This window comes from Acartia tonsa, chromosome 10 (genome assembly GCF_053477335.1).
Source record: "Acartia tonsa isolate MP-2025a chromosome 10, ASM5347733v1, whole genome shotgun sequence".
Classification (NCBI taxonomy): Eukaryota; Metazoa; Arthropoda; class Copepoda; order Calanoida; family Acartiidae; genus Acartia; species Acartia tonsa.
Window position 1 is genome coordinate 9,878,026 of NC_137269.1, and position 26,893 is coordinate 9,904,918.

General features: G+C 34.7%; 1 protein-coding gene across 2 annotated transcripts; it reads left to right on the forward strand.

Annotated features, from left to right (window-relative positions):
* On the forward strand, positions 1-25,946 carry LOC145329348 (putative receptor-type tyrosine-protein phosphatase mosPTP-1). Of its 2 annotated transcripts, none has more exons than XM_080173408.1 (32): positions 1-141; positions 613-674; positions 1,111-1,380; positions 2,066-2,289; positions 2,695-2,806; positions 3,537-3,587; positions 4,037-4,133; positions 4,511-4,596; positions 4,759-4,844; positions 5,269-5,344; positions 5,669-5,796; positions 6,669-6,822; positions 7,122-7,235; positions 7,613-7,778; positions 8,292-8,451; positions 8,735-8,887; positions 10,812-10,913; positions 11,279-11,443; positions 11,911-12,054; positions 12,911-13,050; positions 15,152-15,275; positions 15,773-15,904; positions 16,352-16,441; positions 17,836-17,917; positions 18,610-18,671; positions 19,197-19,302; positions 19,454-19,553; positions 20,221-20,462; positions 20,949-21,030; positions 21,354-21,531; positions 21,999-22,332; positions 22,568-25,946. In XM_080173408.1, exons 1-31 carry the CDS (start codon positions 125-127, stop codon positions 22,062-22,064), a joined length of 3,771 nt encoding a protein of 1,256 aa, XP_080029534.1. In that variant the 5' UTR covers positions 1-124; the 3' UTR covers positions 22,065-22,332; positions 22,568-25,946. The 2 variants fall into 2 exon arrangements, with proteins under 2 accessions (XP_080029534.1, XP_080029535.1); XM_080173409.1 differs by lacking the exon at positions 22,568-25,946 and adding an exon at positions 10,238-10,285 and having other exon boundaries at positions 10,860-10,913; positions 21,999-22,130.
* The last annotated feature ends 947 nt before the right edge of the window (positions 25,947-26,893 follow it).

Genomic DNA, 26,893 nt, shown 5'->3' on the forward strand with positions numbered 1-26,893 from the left:
AGTAGATATGTTGATAATGGAGTGAGTGATTCTGACAATTATAAATTTACAATAATGATCTCTGTGTTGTTAGTTTGTATATGTTGTGGTGTGCAGTTCTAGTCTTTCTCTAATTACTCGACGAATGACAATGATTAAGAGGTGAGCGATTTTATTCAGCTAATACCAACAATGAAATGAATTCGAAAAAAACACGAAACCTATACGTGATTTTCAGCTGTTGCTGGGGGGCACACTTAGTAAAATTGACAACCTTTTATCTGCCCCCCAAATATCATTTTATATTTATTTCGCTTGTTGGCTATACCTTATTTCTGGGTTTTGTTGTTAGACTTAGAAGCGCCTCTATCCTTTTCTAAAAGTAACATGGTGTCTTGCTGTCTGTATGTCTGGACCGCTGAACCGATATGATTCTCCTTTACAGTGTAGCTTCTAATAGGATCTGGCAAGGTTTATAACTATTATGGGGAGGGTACAACCATCCTCCAAAGAAACAAAAATGACCTGCTCTTTTAAAAAATTTGTTTTCTTATTTAAAACTAGTTAATAATTATAGCCCTCTATTTTTCACACACCTCTAAATAACTATCACTTAAAAGTATTCTTTTTTAGAAACATTGTTCTCACTCTTTGTTATGGTATATTAATCATTGAAGCTCAAGACTTAACAACAGGTTAGTATTAATAGGTAGATATTACTGCGTCTAAAATAAAGTTAGGTCAGAAACAATAAAAAGACAGAGACAGTCGATACCAGTATCCTGTATTTAAAGCAATTTTACAACAAATTGACTAACAATTTTGTTTATACTTCTTGTACTTAGTTCGTTTGTCCTGATTCGTCTGATTTAAGAGCTATTCTTTTTATTAATGTTGTCAACATTGTTTTTATAATGGATTTATAATTACTTGGATCTTATACCAGATTATCATGTGCCATGTGAAACTTGCAGCAGGCTAAAATAATGATACCCCCCTTTACCCCATCACCTCTCCTCCTACTGGATGAACGAATTGAAGGAATATACAAAAAATGAGGTCTATGTTAGCAACTTGACGACATATTTTCCCCTGTCAATATATCCACAAATAAAATATCCATTTTTTTAGTTGTAGACTACAGCGACTATGACGTGCTGGTCAGCCCTACCTCCCCCTCCCCCTCGGACCCAAGCGGTGGAGGCGGGGGGGATATTTTCCCCCTTACCTTCCCTCCTGAACCTTTACCGCCCCCCACAACACAACCCCCACCCCCCGACACTATTGTTGAACCGCCCTCCAAGGAGACTAACAGTGGGGGAGATGAATTGTTGAATGGCAAACGATTGACGTCAACGTTTGTCCCTCTGCCCCCGGTTTCATCTACTTCCAAATCAATAGGTAAATTTAAATATTTTTTAACTTGGAACTTTTCCAGCAGAGTAAAACAATTTGGAATTTTAAACATTTTGGATTTTGGAATTAACCCTTAACAGAACTTAACCCCCCCCCCCCCCCCCCGTATCTCTATTTTCTCAGCTTCCATGAAAGCTAGTAGGGGCTTTGAAAAGATTGTTAATGTCTCCTGTTGATAATGATTTTTTACTATAAGTGAGTCAGATCATATTTTGCTTCCTTAACCCTTTAATTTAACAACCCTTGTTTTTAGGTCCTATTTAACCTTTTAAACACTATCTATTATTTTTTTGAAATATGTAACTACATTTTACTGAAAATTTTTGGGAATAGTCCCTTTCGTAAGGGGCGATACGTCGTATTTTTTAAATGGCTTCTTATAGGTTATTTTAGGTTAGGTTAGGTTATATTGGGTTAGGTGATTGCCCCACAGGGTTAGGTAATTGGCCCAGCAGGGTTAGAGGCTCCCCGCAGGGGCTAGAAATAGGAGAAAACCTACTGTGAAAAATACGAAGAATTGCCCCATAAGGTGCGATGTTACGATAGGGACTATACCCAAAAAATTTTATGTAGGTATATTTTATATTTAAATTTTGAAAATATAAATTGCGGCGGTGGTACTTGCCAATACAATATTTCTTTGCTAATTTAATTTTTCTTAAAATTTTAGGATCAAAAAACAATAATACTGGAAACTTAATATCTGAAAATGATGTATACGAAGCTGAAGAAGATTATTCTGGCGTCAATCAAGTTTATGACGTCAACTACAACAACAATCCACTCTTTGACGCTGAATATGACGAGAGACTGGACGAGAATCAAGAATTTATAGCCGCCGAAGTGAATCCGGACCGAGAACGGACTCTCAACAAGCTTTTGCACCAAGAACAGGTATTTCAGTGAGGCTTCGAATATCAACAGGATTAGAACCCGTTCTCAGTTATAATGAAAAATCATGTATATCATCGTATTACATAAAATTTTCACGTATATTAAAATTAAAATTCGTTCGGAACATCGGGGCTAACGAAACTGGTTTTAATCAACAAAAAAATTTCATTTTAATATCCGCGGAAAGCTGTCCATAATACGATGCGATAAATAACTATTAAAACTTACATTTAATCAGGAATCAGAATTTAATCAAAGTACTTGAAGTTTTTAAGACAAAGAATAAGATAATGGGGTGATTAAGTGATATGAGAGAATTGTCTATCTATTAATAAATCCTTTAATTTATCTATCTATCTATAAATACATCAAATTATCTATCTGTCTATCTAATTATCTATTTAGTTATCTGTGCCCCAGCGTGACGAGGAGATTGTGTTGACTGACGAGGGAGGGTCATCCCTCCCCCAGGAAATAGGGAAACCAGAAAATTTAACCGCCTCCAAAATTAACTCAAGTAAGTTGCTTTAAATGCGAAGCTTTTCTATAAATAGGGCAAGTCCTGCTTGAATTTAGGGTAACGGCTCTGCAGTGAAAAAAAAATCTACCATGCCAGGTTATTTTTAAACTGCTCGACAGGCATTTTGAGTAAAGGACCAAATAAAAATAAAAATAAAACATTTGTAAAAATAAGTACAGTTAGCGAAGCTACTCTCTAATTTACTTTGTTTGTCCGTAATCCTATGGAAGAAAAATGTTATTTTCTTAGTCGTAATTTATAATAGATTCCCTTTACCTACCAATTGAAAGTATCTTTTTGCAGATTTAAGAAAGATTTTTTGATATTTTTTTCTCTTTAATAAATCTATTCTTACTGTATCAAATGCTCTATAAATCTACTTGTCCGTATTCCCATCCATGAATTTTGAGCTTCGCTACTTATTCATGTTGTCATCCTTGTTTTTTTTTTTTAAAGGCATAAGTTAAAATATAAAAAAATCTTTGTACCTACATAAATAGATTAGAATTATTATTTAGATTTCTTATACATAAAAAAAACAATAGGCAATTTAAAATGAATATTATATATATTTATGTATACAATAAAATTTTATTGTTATGGTTGATTTATAAAAACATTTTCTACCCAAATGACAGTTTCCTAAAAAGTTAGGAACTTAGAAGTATGCAGTAATGTGTATTCACACGTTGTTTTCATACAGGCCTAATGTTGTTTAATATTTCAGATAGCACAGTATTAACCTGGACTATGAGGACAAGCTACAACTTGATCAAAGGCAGGAGAATTTGGGACACCCATTCATGTTAAACAAAAGTACCCCTTCTGCAGATTGAAAATAAGGATGGTTTTAAAGTTTAGAACAAACCAATCAAAATTAAAAATAGTAGGACCTTTGAGCCTATTAATAAGATGGAGCTATGAAAAGCTTTACTGTAAGGGAGAATCATATTGGTTCAGCGGTTAGCGATCTCCTTCAATAAACACATACACTCAGACATTCTGTTACTTTTATTTAAGGAATTTATTAATGTGTATAGATAACAGTGAAATCGTCAAAATCGTTTTAGCTTAATTTAATAGCAGTCGTGAAAAGGCAAATTTGATCTATTTCTCTATCCATAGTCGTCCAAGGGTTGGATTAACGTGTTTTTAACTTTAAAACTTCTCATTTTATCCCCCCCCCCAAAAAAAAAAAATGTTTTTATCCCATATTCTGCCTGCTAGGTTACCGAGTATACTACGAACACAAGTTTACAGACATCAAAACTTTCCACGGCCAGAAGCCTGAGTATAAACTTACTGGCCTTCAACCACATACAACGTAAGTGCTAGATAGATGGATAGACAGACAGACAGACAAGTTTACAGACATTAAAACTTTCCACGGCCAGAAGCCTGAGTATAAACTTACTGGCCTTCAACCTCATACAACGTAAGTGCTACTGGTTAGATTAGAGTCCCGCAAGGGTAAATATGTCAATTAAAATGTACATACTGCGTTTTTGGCTTATTATTGTTTTGGCCTCTCTAAAGATGTTAGTTTGATAATAGTCTTGGGTTGAGATGGATCAATAGCTGTTAAAACTTGTTATTAACATTATAATTGGTTGAAAAATTTTTAACATTTGAAGGACCAACCACAATTCAATTAAAGTACCCAAAGTTTTAGTATATATAATATAATATTTATATGTTTAGGTATAGAATATCAGTGGCTCCTGTGGGTAAAGAATGGGATACAGAAGGGGAACACTCAGATATCATTTCTGTGACTACGGATACAGGTATTCAGTGGGAGCATAGTCGTCCAATTGGGGAGGGGCGGGGTGTTTACCTCCCTCAAACCTTTTAAATCCCTCATTTTATCCACCTTAAATGTTTTGAAAATACGAATATCTCCCGTTTGATCCATCTAACTATCTATCTATCTATCTGTATGTATTTAGACAAGCCATCAGCCCCGTTCATTACGAACGCAACGTGCTACGAGTCAGTGAAGATCTACCTGGAATGGAAACGGCCAAAAATCTATTACAGGAATAGATATACAAGATCTAGAATCTAGATGGTCAATCTGACCCCCCATAACTCGTAAAACTGATATTCATAGCAGAAGATCTCTTTTGTTTATTTATATATGATTTATTCCAATAGTGCGAGGGTTGAAATTTTTCTACTATATAAATTTTCCCGAAAGCTAGCTTTTCCTATAAAATTCAACTATTCATAATTGCTCTATTATATATGGTTTGTCTTATGCTTCTCATTATACGAGGAAAGAATTTTTTTCACGAAATAATTTACCCAAGCAAAGCTTTAACCAAAGAAATGAGATCACCGCCCTTTTGTTTTAAAATTTTGTATACTCTAACCAATAATATTGCCGGATTGTTCCTACAGTGTGTTCCTATTGTTTGATTTAGAGAGTTCGCATCTAGATTTTGTATATTGATTGGTACAGGAGCGTTGACTACTATTTTATCTACTACAAAGAGAAGGATGCCGCTTCCTACCAAGTTCATAAAATACAGGGTAAGGCTTTCATAGTGCTTTCCCTCTAAGTCCCTACCGATCAATGAACCATAACCATCTTATTTTGATAATTGGAGGTTGGTTTGATTGAATTCGACTAGGTATCTGATTTTTTAGTTGCAAAAGAAAAAGTACAAAACATGATTTATTGGTGGGTGGTGGTGGAGGTACCCACCTTCTAAATAGTATAACCTTTCCTTGGCCTATGATAGGCTTCACTGTAAAGGAGAATCATATTGGTCCAGTGGTTATGAAGATCCTTCGGTACAAACAGACAGACGACATAAACGTCCGGTTACTTTAATATTATGAAAAATTTCTTAGGAAGTACTTTGGACGACGACCAGAAGTTTTTCCTGGAGGAATCCAGCTCCAAGCTGATAGGCAACCACATGTACAGGCTCAAGATTGCGGCAGGCACCAAAAGCACAAAAACTGACAGCGTTTATGAGGTATTAATCTATATTTCCTTTTTTAAAAGTAACAGGATGTCTATCTGTCTGTCTGATTTCCAAGAACATAGAAAACCAGACACCAAAAGCACAAAAACCGACAGCGTTTATGAGGTATTTATTTACATTTTCTTAAATAAAAGTAACAGAATGTATGTCTATAGTATGTACATAAACTTCCTGGGTTGGGTTCTTAAAAAACAATTCTCGCTGAATTGGCTATGGTCGCCAAAATTCACCAAAATTCTTCTTGTAAAAAATTTTCTTAAATTACACAAATAAAAATCTCCAAAAACTTTTATGTAATCCTTTGTTAAGAAACCTGCCATGATTATAGAACACTTTTCATAAAGGGAAAGGAAGGTTGCGGGTAAAATCCGTTAAAGTTAAAAACAAGAAATACACATATTTAGTGAATATTATCGTTCTACTACTATTTTTAAGCCTTAAAGCACTGGGTGCCAATACGGGGAGTCCAGCAGCGCTATGAGTAGTGACCTGTCTGTCTGTCTGTCTATTTATTTATCTATCTATTTGGGGTGAATCCTCTTAAGAGGTGGAAGTATACCTGCCCAATACGGGGAGTCCAGCAGCGCTATGAGTAGTGACCTGTTTGTCTGTCTGTCTATTTATTTATCTATCTATTTGGAGTGAATCCTCTTAAGAGGTGGAAGTATACCTGCCCAATACGGGGAGTCCAGCAGCGCTATGAGTAGTGACCTGTCTGTCTGTTTATCTATCTCTATTTAGGGTGAATCCTCGAAGGAGGTGGAGGTATACCTGCCCAGCACTGGGTGCCAGTACGGGGAGTCCAGCAGCGCTATGAGTAGTGAGCTGTCTGTCTGTCTGTTTATCTATCTATCTCTATTTAGGGTGAATCCTCGAAGGAGGTGGAGGTGTACCTGCCCAGCACTGGGTGCCAGTACGGGGAGTCCAGCAGTGCGATGACCAGCGACCTGTCCATAGGGGTGCTTGTGGGAGCGGTCACAGCGCTCTGTCTTCTACTCGTCTCTCTCATATCATTCCTAGGAAATTATTATCTTATTTTTATTACCATGGAGGGAGGGAGGGGACATTGGACTAAAAGTTTTATGATATTATCTTATTCGGTGACTTAAAACTGTTGGTTCTTTTATCAGTTATTAATTGGTAGGTACAAACTAAGCAATGTTAAAACATTTTAACCATTAATTGTAATCTACAGAAGGGTTAATTTTGGGTAACATCATTGGGGATGTACAATTGTAAATCAATTTATCGGCCATTATTCCTTTAGATCCCCCTTTAAAGGAAACAAAATAAGAGAATAACCCATATGGAAACTTTAGTTTGGAAGAAGCACATGGACTCTAGCTACAGTTTCCTGGAGGACCCGCCTCCCCCCGTACAGAGGGTGGGTATCCCGGACTGGGAGGGAGAGTTGGGCCCGGATGGTTATCCAGGAATGTTGATGCATTTTTAGCGCCAAAAATTTGCTTATCAGGAAGAAGAGTTAAAACTGTTGTCATTAAAAATTTTAATTTTGAATAATTATTATTTCTGATGAAGTTTGAAAAGGACAAATCTACCTGCTCTTTGACTACTAAGGTCCAAATACTAAGATGGATAATTTTTTTCTGGTTGCGATTTCTCTTGGAGAGTGGTGCTACCCTCCCCAAAAATAGTTTACTAACCCCTCCAAGACTTCCCAAGGTTTAGCGGTTACCGAGATCCTCCAGTACACATAGATTGACAGGCATCCTGTTACTTATATACCTATAAGGAAAAATATATTTAAAAACAAAAAAATGGCGCCAAAAATGTGAACTTATGCACGCAGGCGCTGTGAATGTTCTCGACTTTCCCGCGCACGTGGCGCGACTTCACGCGGACAGCGATATCGGGTTTAGCCGCGAGTACAACGAGATCCTGCGCTACAGCTCAGATGGGGTGAATGCCACCAGTGAACACTCTCAACATCCGGATAATAAACACAAGAACAGGTACATAGAATTCAGATAGAGAGAGAGGACAATGGGCTCTTTATTACACTAGTCCCCAATGTTTTACATACAAAAACGTTTTTATTCGTTGGGATAACAACTTTGGGGACTTTTATGTAATTTGTTTGGTTGGTTTATTAAGTTAAGTGTCCTAACTTTTTGACCACTATTGTAATCTACAAAAGGGGTAAGTTTGTGTATCATCATCATGGGTATGTACATCAATTTATCGGCCATTGTTTTGTCCCTCTAGATCTCTGCATTAAATAAAATATGCTCCCTATTGCTGATATGTCAGGCTATATTTTCCTAGGGGCGAGTTCTCATGGGTTGGTGGATTTACCCTCCCCCAAAAAATAAAAAATAACTCCTTAGATTTAAAATAAGCTTCACTATAATGGAGAACAATATCGGTCATGCGGTTAGCGAGATCTTAAGCTAAAGATACATACACAGACTAAAGAGACATCCTGTTACTTGTATATAAAGATTATTAAGAATTTCCCTACACAGGTATCTGAATATTGTGGCGTACGACCACAGCCGAGTGCAGCTGTCCGTCCTGCCGGGACAGAAACGGACCTCCGACTACATCAATGCCAGCTACATTGACGGCTTCCAGAAGTTCCAAGCCTACATTGGGTCACAGGGCCCCTTGGATGATACTTTTGAGGTAGGATTTTTAAAGCGTTTTCTGGGTTATTTGTTTTCTGCGATAGGCGTTTTCTTAGATAAATAGAGTTTTTATTTATGCATTTTCTTTGATAGGCGTTTTGTCGTCAAATAAGATGGCTATTATGGACTTCAGTTATCGGTCAGTGCGTTCATCCATTAGGAGAGGAAGGGAAGGGGGTGAAATGGGGTATCGTTATATTAGCCAGCTGAAATTATCATGTTATTAGAGTAAGTTAAAATCTGGTGTATTATCCATTTGATTATTATATCGATTATTGTAGGCGTTCTGGCGGATGATGTGGGAGCAGAATGTGCACGTGATCGTGATGATCACGAACCTGTTGGAGCGGGGCAGGAAGAAGTGCGACATGTACTGGCCTAAGGAGGGCGCCACCTCCTACGGACAGATTGACGTCACCCTCGTGTCGGAACAGGTGAGATTTGCTAATCCTTATAAATTAACAGGATGTGTGTTTGTCAGTACCAAGGTTCTCGCTAACCGCTAAACCGATCGAGCTCTCCCTAACAGGGTAGCCTCTCATAGGTCCCAGGAAGGTTTATAACTACTTTGGAAAGGGTATTATCACCCTCCCAAGAGAAATCACAAAAAAGAGACTTGAATGCAACATAGAAGTGTTATGTATTATTTAAAAAACAAAAAAATCCATTTGAAGTGCCACTAGAGGCCTCTAGGGGCGAAGCCGCTAGTATTTAAATAAAGCCAGCTCTGTTAAAGTCGTCCTAAGGTATTTGAATTTGATTTCTATCCTATCCTTAGGAAAAGTAGCAGGATGTCTGTTTGTATGTTTGTTCTGAAGGATCTCACAAATCTTATAAATTACAAATGTAGCTTCTCATAGGGAAGGTTTATAACTATTTCTGGGGAGGATACCACAAACATCCCAAGAGAAATCCCCCCCCCCAAAAAAAAAAATCTTTTTAAAACTATCTATATGTACGTCTGTCTATCTCTGTATCTATCTGTCTGTCTGTATGTCTGTCTATCTCTCTATCTAACTATGTATCTATCTGTCTGCATGTTTATCTATCTATCTATCCATCCATCCATCCATCTATCCATCCATCCATACATCCATCCATCCATCCATCCATCCATCTACATCTATCAATCCATCTATCTACATCTATCAATCCATCTATCTATCTACCAGGTGTGAGCGAACTATACAGTGAGAGTGATGCGTATGAAGCACAACAAGGTGTATATCTATCTATCTATCAAATATATCTATCTATCCATCTACGAGGTGCGAGCAAACTATACAGTGAGAGTGATGCGTATGAATCACAACAAGGTCTATATCTATATATCTATCAATCTATCTATCTATCTACATCTATCTATCTCTCAGGTGCGAGCAAACTATACAGTGAGAGTGATGCGTATAAAGCACAACAAGGTGTATGTATATCTATCTATCCATATCTCTCTATCTATCTATCACCAGGTGCGAGCAAACTATACAGTGAGAGTGATGTGTATAAAGCACAACAAGGTCTATATCTATCTATCTATCTATCCATCTATCTATCTACATCTATCCATCTATCTATCTACCAGGTGCGAGCAAACTATACAGTGAGAGTGATGCGTATGAAGCACAACAAGGTCTATATCTATCTATCTACCAATCTATCTATCCATATATATCTATCTATCAGGTGCGAGCAAACTATACAGTGAGAGTGATGCGTATGAAGCACAACAAGGTCTATATCTATCTATCTACCAATCTATCTATCCATATCTATCTATCTATCAGGTGCGAGCAAACTATACAGTGAGAGTGATGCGTATGAAACACAACAAGGTGTATATCTATCTATCTATCTATATCTCTCTATCTATCTATCTACCAGGTGCGAGCCAACTATACAGTGAGGATGATGCGTATGAAGCACAACAAGGTGTATATCTATCTATATCTCTCTATCTATCTATTTACCAGGTGCAAGCAAACTATACAGTGAAAGTGATGCGTATGAAGCTATCTATCTTTCCATCTATCTATCAGGTGCGAGCAAACTATACAGTGAGAGTGATGCGTATGAAGCACAACAAGGTCTATATCTATCTATCTATCTATCTATCTACCTATCTATCTATCCATCTATATATCTATCTATCTATCTATCTATCTATCTATCTATCTACGTCTATCCATCTATCTATCTATCAGGTGCGAGCAAACTATACAGTGAGAGTGATGCGTATGAAGCACAACAAGGTCTATATCTATCTATCTTTCTATCAATCTATCTATCTATCTACCAATCTATCTATCCATATCTATCTATCCATATCTATCTATCCATATCTCTCTATCTATCTATCAGGTACGAGCAAACTATACAGTGAGAGTGATGCGTATGAAGCACAACAAGGTGAAGAAAAAGAAATGGATTTGCAATGAGAGAACTGTCACTCAGTTTCACTATACAGGAACATTATATCTTAGTATTATCTTGAATTGTGTGTTTATACTATTTTTGAGATCTTAATTAACAGATAAATATACATCCATACGCCCCTAGTATCTGCTCTGTTTTCGATTGGTAATTAAATTTTTTTGGTATCAATTATAGAGTCGCTACGCTTTCTAAATCGTACATAACTGTTTCTTACAGGAACCATCCTGCAAAAATTGAATCCGATAAGACAATCATAACATGCATAAACCAACGAAAAGAGCTAACCGTAACGTACGGATGGACGTACATACATACCCAAAGTTAATAAAAGCTTCGCTTTTAATAGAGCAATACAATTTGGAACTTGCTTTTAATAAGATATGTGTACAACAACAGGTTGGCCGGATCATGGAACGCCAGGGGACCTTCTACCTGTCCTCTCCTTTATCCGCAAGTCGTCCACCCTGAATCCGCCGGACGGCGGCCCCATAGTGGTCCACTGTTCGGCCGGGGTCGGTCGAACCGGTACTTATATTGTCATTGATGCTATGATCAAACAGGGATGTTCAATTGCGAGGACTGCTAAAAGTTAATTATCGTATTATAGATAGCTTACGTGGATAGAAAAATAAATAATTATAAGTTTTGTTATCCCTGAGGGGCGCAAGTAACGGGCTAACAAACCTGGTATTAATTTTTTTTTTTTTTTACTGTTCGTGGAAATTTGTCTTTAATACATGATTTTTCCGTACGGCTGAAAACCAGTTTTATATAAACGGCTATTAATCAGTTTTGAAGCCATACTTGAAAATATCTAAAACTAGATAACCAGGGATCTAAAGGGATAAGACAATGGAGGATATATTAATATTCATTTTTTAATAAAAGTACCCAAAGTTAATGAGCTAAGGAATAAGATAACTCGGATATATAAAAACTTTGGGTACCAGTGTAATTTCCAGTTCAATATCTCCTCCCTTCCTGGTAACTACAAAATAGCGGAAACGTAATTGAACACTGCGGCCAGGCTGCGGACAAGAATGAGCTGAATGTGTACGGATTTCTGAAGCATATTCGCGGCCAGCGGAATCATCTGGTCCAGACAGAAGAACAGTATATCTTCTTGCATGACGCCCTCGTTGAATATTTAACCTCTGGCGTTACGGAGGTAATAATGATTCCTAGGACTATAAGTTTTAATATTATAAGCGAGGCATCTCTATAATCAAATTCTAAAATTAAAAGTATGTCCTAATTCAATATATATTTTCTGTATGATGCTCTTGTAGAATATTTAACCTCTGGCGTTACGGAGGTAATGATGATTCATAGGACTATAAGGTTTAATACTATAAGTGAGGCATCTCTATAACCAAATCTTAAAAACAAAAGTATGTCCTATTACAGTATATATTTCTGTGTATGACGCTCTCGTATAATATTTTATTATCTTCTGGCGTTACGGAGGTAATAATGATTCTTAGGACTATAAGTTTTAATATTATAAGCGTGGCATCTTTATAATTCAATCGTGAAAAGGAAAGTATGTCCTATTACAGTATATATTTCTGTGTATGACGCTCTCGTATAATATTTAACTTCTGGCGTTACGGAGGTAATGATAATTCCTAAGACAACAAGGTTTAATATTATAAGCGAGACATCTTTATAATTCAATCGTGAAAAGGAAAGTATGTCCTATTTCAATATATATTTCTGTGTATGACGCTCTCGTGGAATATTTAACTTCTGGGGTTACAACTTACGGAGGTAATGATAATTCCTAAGACAACAAGGTTTTATTTTATAAGCAAGACATCTCTATAATCAAATCCATAAAAAGGAAAGTATGTCCTATTTCAATATATATTTCTGTATGACGCCCTCGTAGAATATTTAACTTTAACAGGGTTAAGACAAGGGAAAACCCCCCTTTTTTAATAAGGATAAGGGGTTCCAGTGCTTGATAGACACTTTGAGGGAAAACACCATTTTTTATTTATAAAAATCTATTAATTTCCTAGATCAAAGTTGAGAAGGTGTGCGAGTACGTGGCTGATCTGACCAGCTCGCTGTCAGGCTTCCAGTCAGGCACCCTCCTGGAGAAACAGTACGCCAATGTGGTCGCGTTCTCACCCAAAGAATATGATATTGTGGCCGCAAGGTTGGTTTAGTAGCATAACAAGTTCTCTATAAATAACTTTGTTTGTATGTCTGTAGGCTATAAGGAAATATAATTACCTTGGATGTTATTTAAGATAGAAGTCTTAATTTTTTTTGTGAATATTTCTCTGACTAATGTTGTGAATTTTCCTAAAGAATATGATATTTTCGCTGCAAGGTTGGTTTGAAATCATAATAACTAGTGAACTACTTTACAACAGGGAGTAAGGGAGGGGACAATGGGCAATTAATTCAATTTAAGAGTTTTCGCTGAAAAGCAATGAGAACCAGATTTATCAAGAAAATTTGACCAAAATTGTAAAGGGATCATGATGGTACTATAATATAGAACAAAATTAGTTCTAAGAAAAAAATCATTTACTTGAAAATTAAATTACCAATACATCACAATGTAGTAAAAATAGAAATAGAAGAATAGAAGCATATTCTGAACCCTTTTTTCGTCAAATCTAAGAAGGAACATTTCTAGCAGACAAAAGTATTGTTTACTTTCGACTCAAGCTGATGTGGATTCTTAAGAAATTATAGTTCGCTACTCGATAGTGAGGCAACATTTTTTTTGTGAAAAATCATCCAAAAGCACATTAAGAATCTACAAAAATTAAACAAAATCATATGTTAATAACCCTTTTAAGATTTTATTTAATTTTTGTAATTTTTTTTATTCGATTTTGGAGGATTTTTCACAAAAATAATTTTGCATCACCAGCGAGTAGCCAAACTAACTTTTTTTTTAAGAATCCACCTCGTTACTAAGCTTTCAAATTTAAACGAAATTTTTGGGCAATTAATTATGATTCCGCAAAGCTTTCTATTAAGAAAATATACTGTTTACAGCTGACTTTAATTTATGTATGAAATGAAAAAAAACATGCATTCGTAACAAGATGTGTACAAAATTTCAACCAATGAAATTAAATGTATGTACCGATGCGATTCTCCTATTGGCTCAATCAGACATTCCCTCTCTTTCTTAGTACCTTTATTGTAGTAAACATTCTGTAATTAATCACTAGAAAAATCTTGTTTAGAACTTCGTCAACCCTTCTCATATATTTTAAACTGCCACTTAAATTCAAGGGGTTCTTAGATTGTTTAATACATAAATATCACAGTAGAGTTTCTATACATGAAATGACATTTTCTTGGGAAAAAATATTTGTTAAAACCAGGCATCAATAACAAATCATTCTGTCTGCTGTATTCAAAACTAACTCTGCTAGTTGGCGGGGCATTGATGCGCTAGTACCCAAAGTCAGTCAGAAACTGCTGAATTCGTGCACATTCCCTTTAAGCCAGTACCCAAAGTCTGATACTTTTAAAATTCGATCAATTGTCCCCTCCCTTACTCCCTGACTTTACAACATACTTTGTCCATCTGATTCAACATGATTTTCTTGGCTGATATTTGAGATAGAAGTAGTAAGTTTTTGTGAAGATTTTTCTGACTAATGTGAGGAAGCCAATGTTGTGCATTTTTCTACATACAGGAAAAACATGATTTTCTTGGATGTTATTTAAGATACCTAGATGTTCTATTTTTTTGTGAAGATTTCTCTGGCTAATGTGAATGCGGCACCTTGCATTGAGAAACAAAACACCAATTTTGTCGCATTATTCATTAGCTGACTCATAGAAAAATAACTGCCATTACGTAACAGTATCTGGACACTTTTTAACCAATAATGTGATAGAGTTTTTCCCCCACTGTATTCCATTTCATGCCATTGAACATATTATGCTTTTTTTAGCGCATGCTTTTGTCTGTCCGTCCGTCAGTCTAGTAAGTCAGTCTATAACACTGTGGAAATGTTATTTTCTCAGCTACTATTCAAGATAGATGACTGATTTTTTTGTTAATATTCTCTATATCAATGAGCATATGGTATCTATTTTACTTAGTCTTTCGGACTGTGTCAGTCATGCTAACAAATAAAATATGAAACAAACACATGAGAAAGGTTTCGTGATTTAATATTTTCATAAATCTATTTTTTTTTTAACAAGTGCTCTTTAAATCCCATCCATGATTTTTTTGTGCTTTACTTCTTATGGATGTTGTCATCTTTGTTTTTGTTTAGAAAATCCTACAATGATGCCAAGAACCGTGCACACGACCTAGTTCCCCTAGAGGCCAGCAGGGTGGGCCTCACCCCTAAGCCCTGTGTCGAGGGTAGTGACTATATCAACGCCTCTTGGCTACAGGTAATGTCCCACTGGAATCATGAGATCGGTTTTTAACTTAAGAGTTTATAATAATATACCTATTTATAAAATTTTATATTTTCAATTATTTTCCTTCTTTTTAAATTTCTTTTCTTCTTTTAAACTTTGTTTTATTAAATTCAAAAAGATTGTGAAATCTTCCTCCTTCTGTAGGGGCGAAGCCCCAAAAAGGCTAATGGCAAAGAAATTTTAAAAAAACCAATAAAAAAAGAAAAAATTCGAAGGTTTTAAATACCTAATAAAAATAAATATAAAAAGTTATAAAGAGCTTTAAAATGTTATAAAATAGGTACAGAGAATATTTTTTTTTTTAATTTTAAATTCTCCCCTGAACCTTAAGAAAAAAGCCCCTAGAGGCTAGGGGCGAAGCTGCTAGTATTTGCACAAAAACTACACCACCTGATCTATTAGGAACTCGCTGGGGGCCAAATCTTTTATGGTTAAACAACATAAAGATACACAATTATAATATTCAGGGATATGAGAAGTTTCGTGAGTTTATTGTGACCCAGCATCCCACCGTTGAGACCAAAGATGAATTCTGGAGTATGTTGTGGGATCATAATGCACAAACTGTTGTTCTTCTAACCAGTGTCGATGCCTCACAGGTTTGATTGTTTTTTTAGACTACTCTTACAGGTTAGCTTATTTTTTAGATTATGCTCTCAAAGGTAAAATCATTTTATGACTATACTCACAAAGGTTAGATTATTTTCTGGACTTTGCTCTCAAAGGTTAGATTATTTTCTAGATTATGATCTCAAAGATTAGTTTATTTTCTAGACTACTCTCAAAGGTTTGTTAATATTTTGGAGTTTGTATTAAAAAAATATTTTGTATTCTGGAGTATGTTGTAAATCCGCAAACTGTTGTTCTGCTAACTAATGTCGATGCCTCAATGGTCAGATTAGTTTCTATCTATCTAACTATCTTTACCTGAAAATTATCTACTGTCTATCTAGAATCTGTCTATTTTCTAGCCCGGACTATATATCTATCCATCTACATATATATCTATCTATCTTACCATCTACATATATATACTATCTATCTAGGACCTGCCCGTTTTCTGGCCGGGACTGGATGCTGATTATGAGCAAGAATGTTTCAAAGTGAAGTTTATATGCAGCAAAGAATTGCCAGAGGTATGGTAATGAATTTATTATTACTTGGATCTTACACCAGATTATCATGTACACTAGTAAAGTGAAACTTGTAGCTGGTAAAATTTATGATCATCCCCTTTACCTTATCCATTCCCCTCCTTCTGGATGAATGAATTGACCAATAAAAGATGCCTCTGTAAGCAACATTTTTTTTGACGACAATTTTTCCCTGCCATAGTATCTACGTATATTCTACGTTACATCACTTGGTATAGTTAACTATTTGGTGCCTTGTTGATCTTTAAACCCCCACTCCCCAAATTTTTTGATTAATTTGAAAAAAAGGGAGGGGTAGTTTCTTCGTAGATTTGTTTATTACTTTAGTGCAGGTTAGGTTAGGTATATGGGTACTGAGCGCTCCCGAATGGTTAGGGCATTATAGGTTCAGGCCATACAGGCTTAGGGTCCCTCGAAGGGGTTAGGCATAGGAAAATGAAAAATGTTTTCCAGGGGGAAAGTGTTTCTGTGCTCAACAGCTTCTTTGTGGGAAAGTATAGAGAAACTTCATGCCTTTTATTACTGTATAACAGTTTATTGTTAAGTTTTAAGTTTTTTTGTAGAACAAAATTATCCATATTTTTTAAAGCGAAGCTTTTCTATTATTGCGGTCCGTCCGTAAGTCCGTTACGGTTAGCTCTTTTCGTTAATTTAAACAAGTTAGAATTTTCCTATCGATTTCAAACTTTGCATGATGATTTCTATACCGGTTAGGTACTACTAGAAAGCGCAGCAACTCTAATCGTTACTAGAAAGTCCGTACGTCCATTTAAAACATGCTGATTTTTACTTTTTTGACATCAAATTTTTGTATGTTAAAATTATCCGATTCATCTAATTTTTTTGTATTTAAACAGTTTTGCAACAAATCAACTTACAATTTTGTTTAGATTTATGCATTAATATTCTGCTTATTCGTTCTGACCCTCTACAAGTGTTAATGTTGGTTTGTCCTCCCATTTCAGAGCTTCGCTTTTATGGATGTTGTCGTCCTTATTTAGTAGCGAGCTACTGTATATGTTTAATTCACTTTGTCTGTCTGTCCGTCCGTCCATAACATTATGTTGGAAATGTAAATTTTTCCGCTGCATTTGAAGATAGACGGCTGAATTATTTTGTGAAGATTCCCTATGCCAATGAGATCCAGTATGTAATTTAGTTTGTCCATAGGTCTTTAAGTCATGCTAAAAAGTATCACTATCAACATCAGAAAAAAATACGTGAGAAAGGTTTTGTGATTAATTTCTCCAATAAACTATCACTTTGTTTTGACAAATCATCAAATACTCTTCAAATCTCCTCGTCCGTATTCTCATACATGATTTTTTGTTCTTCGCTACTTATGGATGTTGTCAACCTTTTTGTTTTTTTTTGAGGAGGGACATTCAACTCTGGATTTTGTGATATCCTCTTGCTATGATGATTATGAGCTCAAAGTCAGGATGATTCAGTGTGCAGGTTATTATAGATAGATGGATAGATAGACAGACAGATAGATGGATAGATAGACAGGTATATAGACAGACAGATAGATAGATGATGATTATGAGCTTAAAGTCAGAATGATTCTGTGTGCAGTGCAGGTTATTATAGATAGATAGATAGATAGATAGATAGATAGATAGATAGATAGATAGATAGATAGATAGATAGATAGATAGATAGATAGATAGATAGATAGATAGATAGATAGATAGATAGATAGATAGATAGATAGATAGATAGATAGATAGATAGATAGATAGATAGATAGATAGATAGATAGATAGATAGATAGATAGACAGATAGACAGATAGACAGACAGACAGACAGACAGACAGACAGACAGACAGACAGACAGACAGACAGACAGACAGACAGACAGATAGATAGATAGATAGACAGACAGACAGACAGACAGACAGACAGACAGACAGACAGACAGACAGACAGACAGACAGACAGACAGACAGACAGACAGACAGACAGACAGACAGACAGACAGACAGACAGACAGACAGACAGACAGACAGACAGACTGACATGACATCCTGGATTGATAATTTAATCCATAGAAGGTGTAGGTAATTATGTTTAACTTCTTTGGGTCTGTATACGTCATATCCCTTAGAATCCCTGCATGAGTCACAATAAAAATATTATTTTGTAGGTTGGCCTCAACGCTCATCCAACCCGCCACACAAAGTTTTGGAATTTGTCAGTCTTGTTCAGGTTAGCATTTTTTAAAATCCTTATAAAAAAGTAACAGAATGTTTGTTTGTTAGTTAGTTGATTTGCGTACCGAAGGATCTCGCTAACCTCAGAATCGACGTGGTTCTCCTTTACAGGGTAGCTTCTTATAGGTGCTGGGAAGGTTTATAACTATTTTGGAAGAGGGTACCACCACCCTTCCAAGAGAAACTGCCCCTAGAAAAAAATTACTCCCCCCGCCCCCCCCCCAAAAAAAAAAAAATTAAACTAAATTTTAAAAGGAGGGAGGTTAGGTCGACCTCCCACTTCCAAAAAAATTTCGATTTCAGTACAAAAATGGTTACATACTTTCAATTAGTGGGTTCATGGTGGTTTTAACAAAATGCGAAGAATTTTGGTACTATTAACACAAGCCGCGCAGTTGATATTTATAAAAGGACTCAACTATAGTAAATACATCCATCCATCTATCTAACATATATCTATCCATCATCGATCTATCTATCAATCAATTCATTCATCTAACATATCTATTTATCAATCTAGGAATGGCATTTGGAATACCAAAACGGTCCGCTGGTTGTTGTTGATCGTTACGGAGGAACCGAGGCGGCTACTTTCTGTGCGCTTACTACGCTTAAAAAACAACTAGGTAATTTATCTGTTCAGCTATCTATCTATTTTCTATTTTCAGTCTGTATATTTATCTGTGTCTGACTGTTTGTCTATTTATCTATCTTTCTCTGTCTGTCTGTTGGTCTATCTATCTGTCTATCTATCTATGTTGCTATCTTTCTATCTAGATAATGAAGAAAGTATAGATGTATATTTGATCTGCAAGCTATATCATAATAAGAGGCCAGGGGTCTGGAGATCTCAGGAAGATTATCTCTACATTTACAGGTAATAGCAGCCTCTAGGGGCACTTGAGGTGGAGGGGGGGGTCAGTTGACCCTACCCCTACCCTTTCAAATTAAATTTAAAAAGATATAGTGGCGATATCTCTTTGGACGGTGATAGTACCCTCTCTTAAAATAGTTTTTAAACATTCCTAGGTCCTTTGAGAATTTACATTGTAAAGAAGAACCATATCGGTTTAGTGATGAGAAAGATCTTTCGGTACACTCTGACAGACATCCTTATTACTTTTATATAAGGAAGGATAATATTAGTGTACAATAATATATATGTTAATAACCCTTCTATGATATCGTATGAGTCAACGAAGGAATTTAACAAACACACAAAGATAACAGCATCCATAAGTAGTAAAGAACGTAAAATTGTGGATTGACCAACAGACAAAGTGTCAAAAAATGATACATAAGATATTTCTGAGGAATTTTTTTTTAATCTATTTTATTGTCTTTTGTAGAAAGTTGATTCAGTATGGGCAATCTTAACATTTTGAGCATTTATAATTTTTCACTAATATTAAAATAAAAATCATAAGATAAATACCAGTTTTGTTATCCCCAAGGTGCCGACGGCCGATTTTTTCTTTTTAATATCCGCGGAAAACTGACTGTAAAACGATGCGATATTGATAACTATTATTTGATAATTGCAGGGTGTTGGAAAGCCTGGCCTCCAAGCTGGCCGGCCACTCGCTGGGCTGCGAATCAGACATCTCGCCGGAGGTCATCAACGGCGGCGGTAGCGGCTCGTCCGAGAACATTATCGAGCGCCGCCATTCTAGCTCTGAGTGGCGGGGCAGTGCGGAGAAATGGCGGCATGGCGGTAGCGGCCATAATATGCGGATAACGGTGAATAGGCGGCATTCTCTGCCGTTTAATACGTCGGCCTCGACAGGTATTATTTTACAGGGATCTAAGGGGATAAGACAATGGCCGATAAATTGATGTACATCCCCAATGATGATACACAAAATTACCCCTTTTGTAGATAACAGTTAGTGGTTTAAACTTTTGGGCACTCAACTTAATGAACCAAGCAATCAAAATTCAATGAAAGTCTCCAGAGTTTTTAAGACAACAAACAAGAATACTTTGTTATGAAACTTTGGGGATTAATGTAATAAACAGTCCAATGTCCCCTCTCTCCGCGAAGTTAATGAATACGTGAATGGAGGGATAGAACAATGGACGTTAAAGGGGTCCAATTTCAGTATTCCCTCAATATTACCTATTATTCTTACTATCTCATAGATACCTAACTATTTATATCTAGATATTGGTGGTATCCAGGATTATGTACAGTTAAGTATCCACTGAATATTACCTATTATTCTTACGATCTCAATCTCATGGATATCTAACTATTTATCTTTATATCCAGGTATTGGTGGTAGCCAGGATTTTGTGCTGGATATTCCATCAGTGCCAGCCCAGGTTACAAGCAGCAGCAGTACAGCCAATAGGTTCACACAAATTTTACATTTTCAATTTTTCTTTAAGTTTTCTTAAAATGTTTTCTCATGTTTTTAAATTAGTTTAGCTTAAGCAAAGGTTACTAGAGTCCCGTAGGGTTAGAAATTCTTGTTCGGGTCACCCCTAAAAGCCTCTAGGGGCACTTGAGGGAGGGGGAGGAGTTAAATGAACCATGTCGGTACGGTGGTCTGCTAGATCCTTTGCTTTTAAATTAGAATCAGGCCTAAAGATATGTTCTACTAAAATGTTTGGAAATTTGCAAAAATATTAGAATGATTTTCTTTATAAAAATGTAAAAAAATCAATTTATCAGTAAAACCGAGAGTCCTAATACAGGAGAGGGTAGGGGAGACTCCCCCCTGTCTGGGGGTGGTGGGGGAGATGTTTTCTCCTTGTCAGGGGAGCCTGGGGGCGGAAGGGATGAAGAGGAGGTGGGGGACATAGAGGGGGTGAGGGGGGAGGATCTTGAATCTGCACAAAGTTCAGAACAGGTAAAAAAAACGGCTAGAATCATAGAAAAGACAATAGGCAATAAATTGATATACAACCGCCCCCCCCCCCCCCAATGATAAAAAAAAACCACATATGTGGATTGCAAGTATTGATAGAACAGTTTTGACACTGCTAGTTTATACCTAACCAACCAAACAACGTTCAATAAAAGTATGCAAGGTTTTTTTTTAGCAAAAAATGTGTTTATAGATCTTTGTGTAACAGTGTAATTTACAGTCCAATGTCTTCTCCCTCCCTGGCTAAACTTATACAACTAAAAAATAAACGGCAAGCCTTAGAAAACGCCAGCAACACTCTAATTAATTTAGAAATTCATACATTAAAATTATTGGTGAAAAAGTTGGGACATACAAGCCAATAAAGATTTTAACATGTTTTTTTTCTAATTGAAAAGTCATACGTTTCTTTTTTATGAAATCTAATATTCTTTATTTTCCATTTGTAGGATAGTAATCAAACCAACAGCAGTACGGCCGTTCTTCTAGTGGATGAAACCAGTTTTTCTAAATAATAAACCTGTACAATAGCGTTCCTCGTAGTTTTTGACAATTTGATACATCTAGTTATCAAAAAAATGCGCTAAATAGTAAAATAAATATTAAGGATTTTTTCTAATTAAACAATTTCCAAAATCCCCTAGTTTATAAAAAACATTATTAAGGGGGGGTAGATGGTAAATCTCACCCCTTTTTTGTGCAAATCTTGTCTTTAGAAATTATAGTTAGGTATAAAAAAAGTTTTTTTTTACATTTGTATAGCAGTTAACCTTAATTGTTTAGGTTGCTTTCTCGCAAAGTACCGTTTAAGCACTGATAAACCCCTCGTCCTCTTAATTTTTAGATAAATTGAAAATATAAATGGGTGGTGACATACTTTTCTTTGCCTAACCGTTACAAAAACTCTAAAGTAATAAACAAAACAAACTCCCCCCCCCCTTTTCCTTTTTTTTCAAAATAAGAAAAAGTTGGGGGAGAGGGAGGTTATCAGTGTTCAAGAGGGTAATTTGTGTGACAGTTCCTAGCTTAGTCTAATTTAAAATTGTAAAAAATTTATTGTAACTTTTTTTAATGAATTTTTGTATGTTAAAAATGTTAATTTTCGTTCTATGAATTTTACTCATTATATAAATTGTAGCAATATTTAATAGTTGGACTGCGAATAGGTGATTGTGTTTTGCAAGATCTAACCCTTTTTCATCTTTTTGTTTCATTTTTAAATAGAAAGGTTTATTGAGATAAAATAAACCTTTTATAAAAATTATTTGAACGTCTGATATAGTCGTTTACTTACGATTTTAATGAACATACACACATTTACATTATACTAAACTGGCGGCCCCTAAGGAGGGACTCGACCCCCTCTTTACATTTTAGTAAAATATGTTTTGAACCTTCCCTAGATCTTTTAGAAGGTTTACTTCATAGTAGAACCATATTGGTCCAGTGGTTACCAAGATCCTACAGAACACAGAGACAGACAGACAAACAGAGAGGCATCCTGTTACTTATAATGTATATTAACAAATCAAAACTAAAAAAGATGATAGTGATTTAGCCCTACCAAAATACAATTATCTATTCATGTATTATACAATGAATTAAATCATTATTAAATGGAATTCTAAAAATTACACTGCCCATGAAAAAAACATTACATTTGATAAAATATAAAATACTGTTTAGAAAAATTATTACTACGTTTTAATGAATCTCAAAAAATGATAATTAAATATTAATTTTTTTTTTAAATGAAAAAAACAAATCATCATAATAATTTTTAATGATGATATTTCAATTGAATTAGTATTTAACATGTTAAAAGAAAATTAGATATTTATCGTATCGTATTATGGACACTTTTCCAAGGATAGTAAAATTAAATTTATTAGATTAGTTCCAGTTTTGTTGGCCCTGAGGTGCCTAACAAAACTAATTGTATGAATTTTATTTTATTATCCGTGTAAATTGTCTGTAATACAATACGATACATAGTTTTTTAGTATGGCTCAGTATTGGTTTTAATCCAGCAGATATCAACCGGTTTCGTTGCCATGCTGAAAAATTTGTTTACACTGTCCTTTCATTTGTTAATGCTAAAAAATTTGTAATTAGTCTTCCCTTGAAAACCAAAAAGTTTTTTTTATAGATTTTTTTTATTGTGTAAAAAAGTTTTATGTTAAACTTGTAACTTATCATTTTACAAGGATTGAACTGAAGATTCTAAAGAACTTTACATTGGAACTATTATAACAAGGCAAGGACGTTCAAGCTCCTTTTTTTGTGGGGGTATCAAATGTTTTCTTAAAATTCTTAAGGGGAGTTAAACATCCCTTTACTTCAGCACCTCCCCCCCTTCTTTAGACGTCTATGAGTTTCTGTATATAGAGTTTTTTTAGAACTCTTTTGAACAGTCCTTAGATTAAATTAATTTAGATAAAATTATGTAAAACCTGTATCATACCTCTAACTAAAAATAATCTAATGCTTTTATAATAAGGTTGCTCTCTAATGTTTATTATCAGGGCTCGGCAGCCGCCCACAAGCTGCATTTTATTACTAAAACCGATTCTTTGCTTGGAGGATTTTTAACACTAAAGAAAACATTTAAAACCTCAATCTTATATGGGAATCAAGGCCTAGTTCTCTGTTTAAAAAAAAACAGCAAATATATTTTGGGGTTTAAAACTATAAAATCGGTCTTAAATGCGGCTTTTAGGCGGCCTCCGAATCTTGTTAATTAATTATGGTTAATTTAGTTATTTTTTACTTTGTGAATTTGAATGTTTTACTGTTTGGTTCTTCAATATTTTGTTTCAAAACTATTTAAGACTCTACCCCAAAAAACTGAAAATAAAAAACCATATCCATTTTATAAATTGAAATTTAGATATCTACCTACCTTTTTTAGTTTTGTATAAATTTTTCTAAAAATTAGTCAGAAAATTGTTATTTATTGTATAGTATTATAGACAGATTTTCGCGGATATTAAAATGAAAAATTAAGAGATTTAAATCATTTTTCATCCCGAGGGGCCGAAGGCCCACACTAAAAAACTGGTATTAATCTTATAATTTTTATTTTGATATTCGTTGAAAATTGTCTGTAATACGATGCTATACATTTTTGTTCAGTATGGATATGAATCGGTTCTAATTCAGCAGATATTAATCGGTTTCGAAGCCATACTGGAAAATTGTTTAGTGATTTTTTTATATATCCTTGTCTGTCGTGTTTTGCATGTTATTATTGTAGTTGTAAAAATTATCAATAGATGGCGTTCTTAAGAAATGCAAGTTTTTTTATTGAGAGTTAGGCAACTTGGGAGTATTGAATCCAGGGATCTTAAGGGATTGGTTGACAAATTGTTTTTTACACCCGCAATGATGATAAACAAAAATACCCCCTACATTAATTTTCTTTGAAAGATTAGGATATTGCTAAATTGGGCCATCCAATCTATATCCAATAAACGTATCTACAGATTTTATTAAGCCAACGAATAAGAATACCTGTTTTCGTTACTTTAGAAACTTTAATTAGATTTTGACAAATTACTATTAGGTTGAGTGTCTCAAACTTCCAACCTCTTATTGTAATCTATAGAAGGGGTAGTTTTGTGTATCATCATTGGGGACGTACATCAATTTATCAGCCATTGTCTTATCCCCTTAGATCCCTGTAATTTACTGTTCTAAGATGTCAAATTCTAAATTCTGAATTAATGAATTTAAATAGATTATTTTTTTTCCAAAAAATGCAAATTTAAAGATAATAAATGTTAATTGTAAGGAATAAAAATACAAGATCTCAATCTATCAAAGCCCTTGTTCAAAAATATTTTAAACCCCTAAAACATTATTGTAAATAGAGAGGGAGGAGACCATGGACTTTAAATTAGACTGATAGTGGTACCCAAAGTTTTATAATTGTGTCATTTAATAAATAGACATTTACTATCAAAATTATTACAACAAAAATAAACACCCGATTTTTTAGCCAACAAATGGTAGAAAGTGTACTTTGATTGAGGAAAAGTATAATTTACAGTCCAATGTCCCCTCCCTGACTTATCCCACCTTTGTGTAATAATACACTCATAAACAGGGAGGGAGGGGACATTGGGCTGTTTATTACTTTAGTCCCCAAAGTTTAATAACTAGGTATGTTTTCATACTTTTTAGGGTTTACAATTTTCGGGATTTTTATTGAACTTTGATTGGTTGGTTCAGAGTATACAAACGGTTAAACCAGTAATTGTAATCTACAAAAGTGGTAATTTTATACAACATCATGTAAATTAATTTATCTGTCATTGTCTTATCCCTTTAGATCCCTGACATTTATAGGTTAATTAATATAATTATAGTTGAAATAAAATGTTAATATCCAAAAATTTCTTTTTAGAGGCGTAGCTTTTTATAATTTGGGTCTGTATACGTCCGTAACGGATTTTTCTTAGCGTTGATTTAGGCTTATCCTATCGATTTGAAGCTTTTGCGTGATGATTTCTGTAACAGGTAGGTATGTTTAGAAAGAGTATTAACTCCAAAATCGTTAACAGAAAGTCTGTAGGTTCATTTAAAACATGCTGATTTTTTTTACAAAAAAATTTGTTTGATTATACATGCAACGTTTAAGGGTTAAGATCCTTCAGCTAAATTAGATTATAAAAATTTTCCTAGCTTTTCCAAAAAATAATCTGGATTTATTCTATTTTTTGAAAATCTTTTTATTTTGTTACAAAAATACCTAATATTTTTATTTTGCAATTGATAGGTAATAAGTTAAGTCTAAAAATAAACCTTTAATAAGGTAATCTTTTTATTTAATTAAAAAAAGCTTTTTATGTGTATTAGAAGTAGTAGTACAGATTAAACAAGGATGGAAACATCCAAAAGTAGTGAATATGTTTAAATCTATGAAATAATTGTATCATTTACCCCAAAACAATAGATGATTTTATTAAATTTTGATTGGTTCCTATCTAGTAGTGTTTAAATTTAAAACCAATAATTTTTAACTAAATTTAACAAGGTTGACACATCTATAAAAGCGAAGCTCCAAAATCAGATAGTGTGAAAAACGATTGTAGATTGGCGGAATTTAAAAAGCATAATATGTAAATTTTACTAATATAATTTTACTAAAATTTGTAATTTCAAATGGTGAAATACAGGATATTTTTTAAGGACATACTGACTTTTTCAGGACTTGTTTATGAAGATGCTTCAGTTATACCATTGTACCTTGTTATCCTAGGAATCACTATTCTATTCTATATAATACGAATAGGATAATTTAATAATATTATATAGAAATTTTGTAGTCAAAAAATGTTTA

Coding starts and splice junctions, on each gene's coding strand:
- LOC145329348 (XM_080173408.1), top strand. Junction 7,236..7,612: donor GTTGGGCCCGGATGGTTATC/CAGGAATGTTGA, acceptor AACTTATGCACG/CAGGCGCTGTGAATGTTCTC. Junction 13,051..15,151: donor TATGATATTGTGGCCGCAAG/GTTGGTTTAGTA, acceptor GTTTTTGTTTAG/AAAATCCTACAATGATGCCA.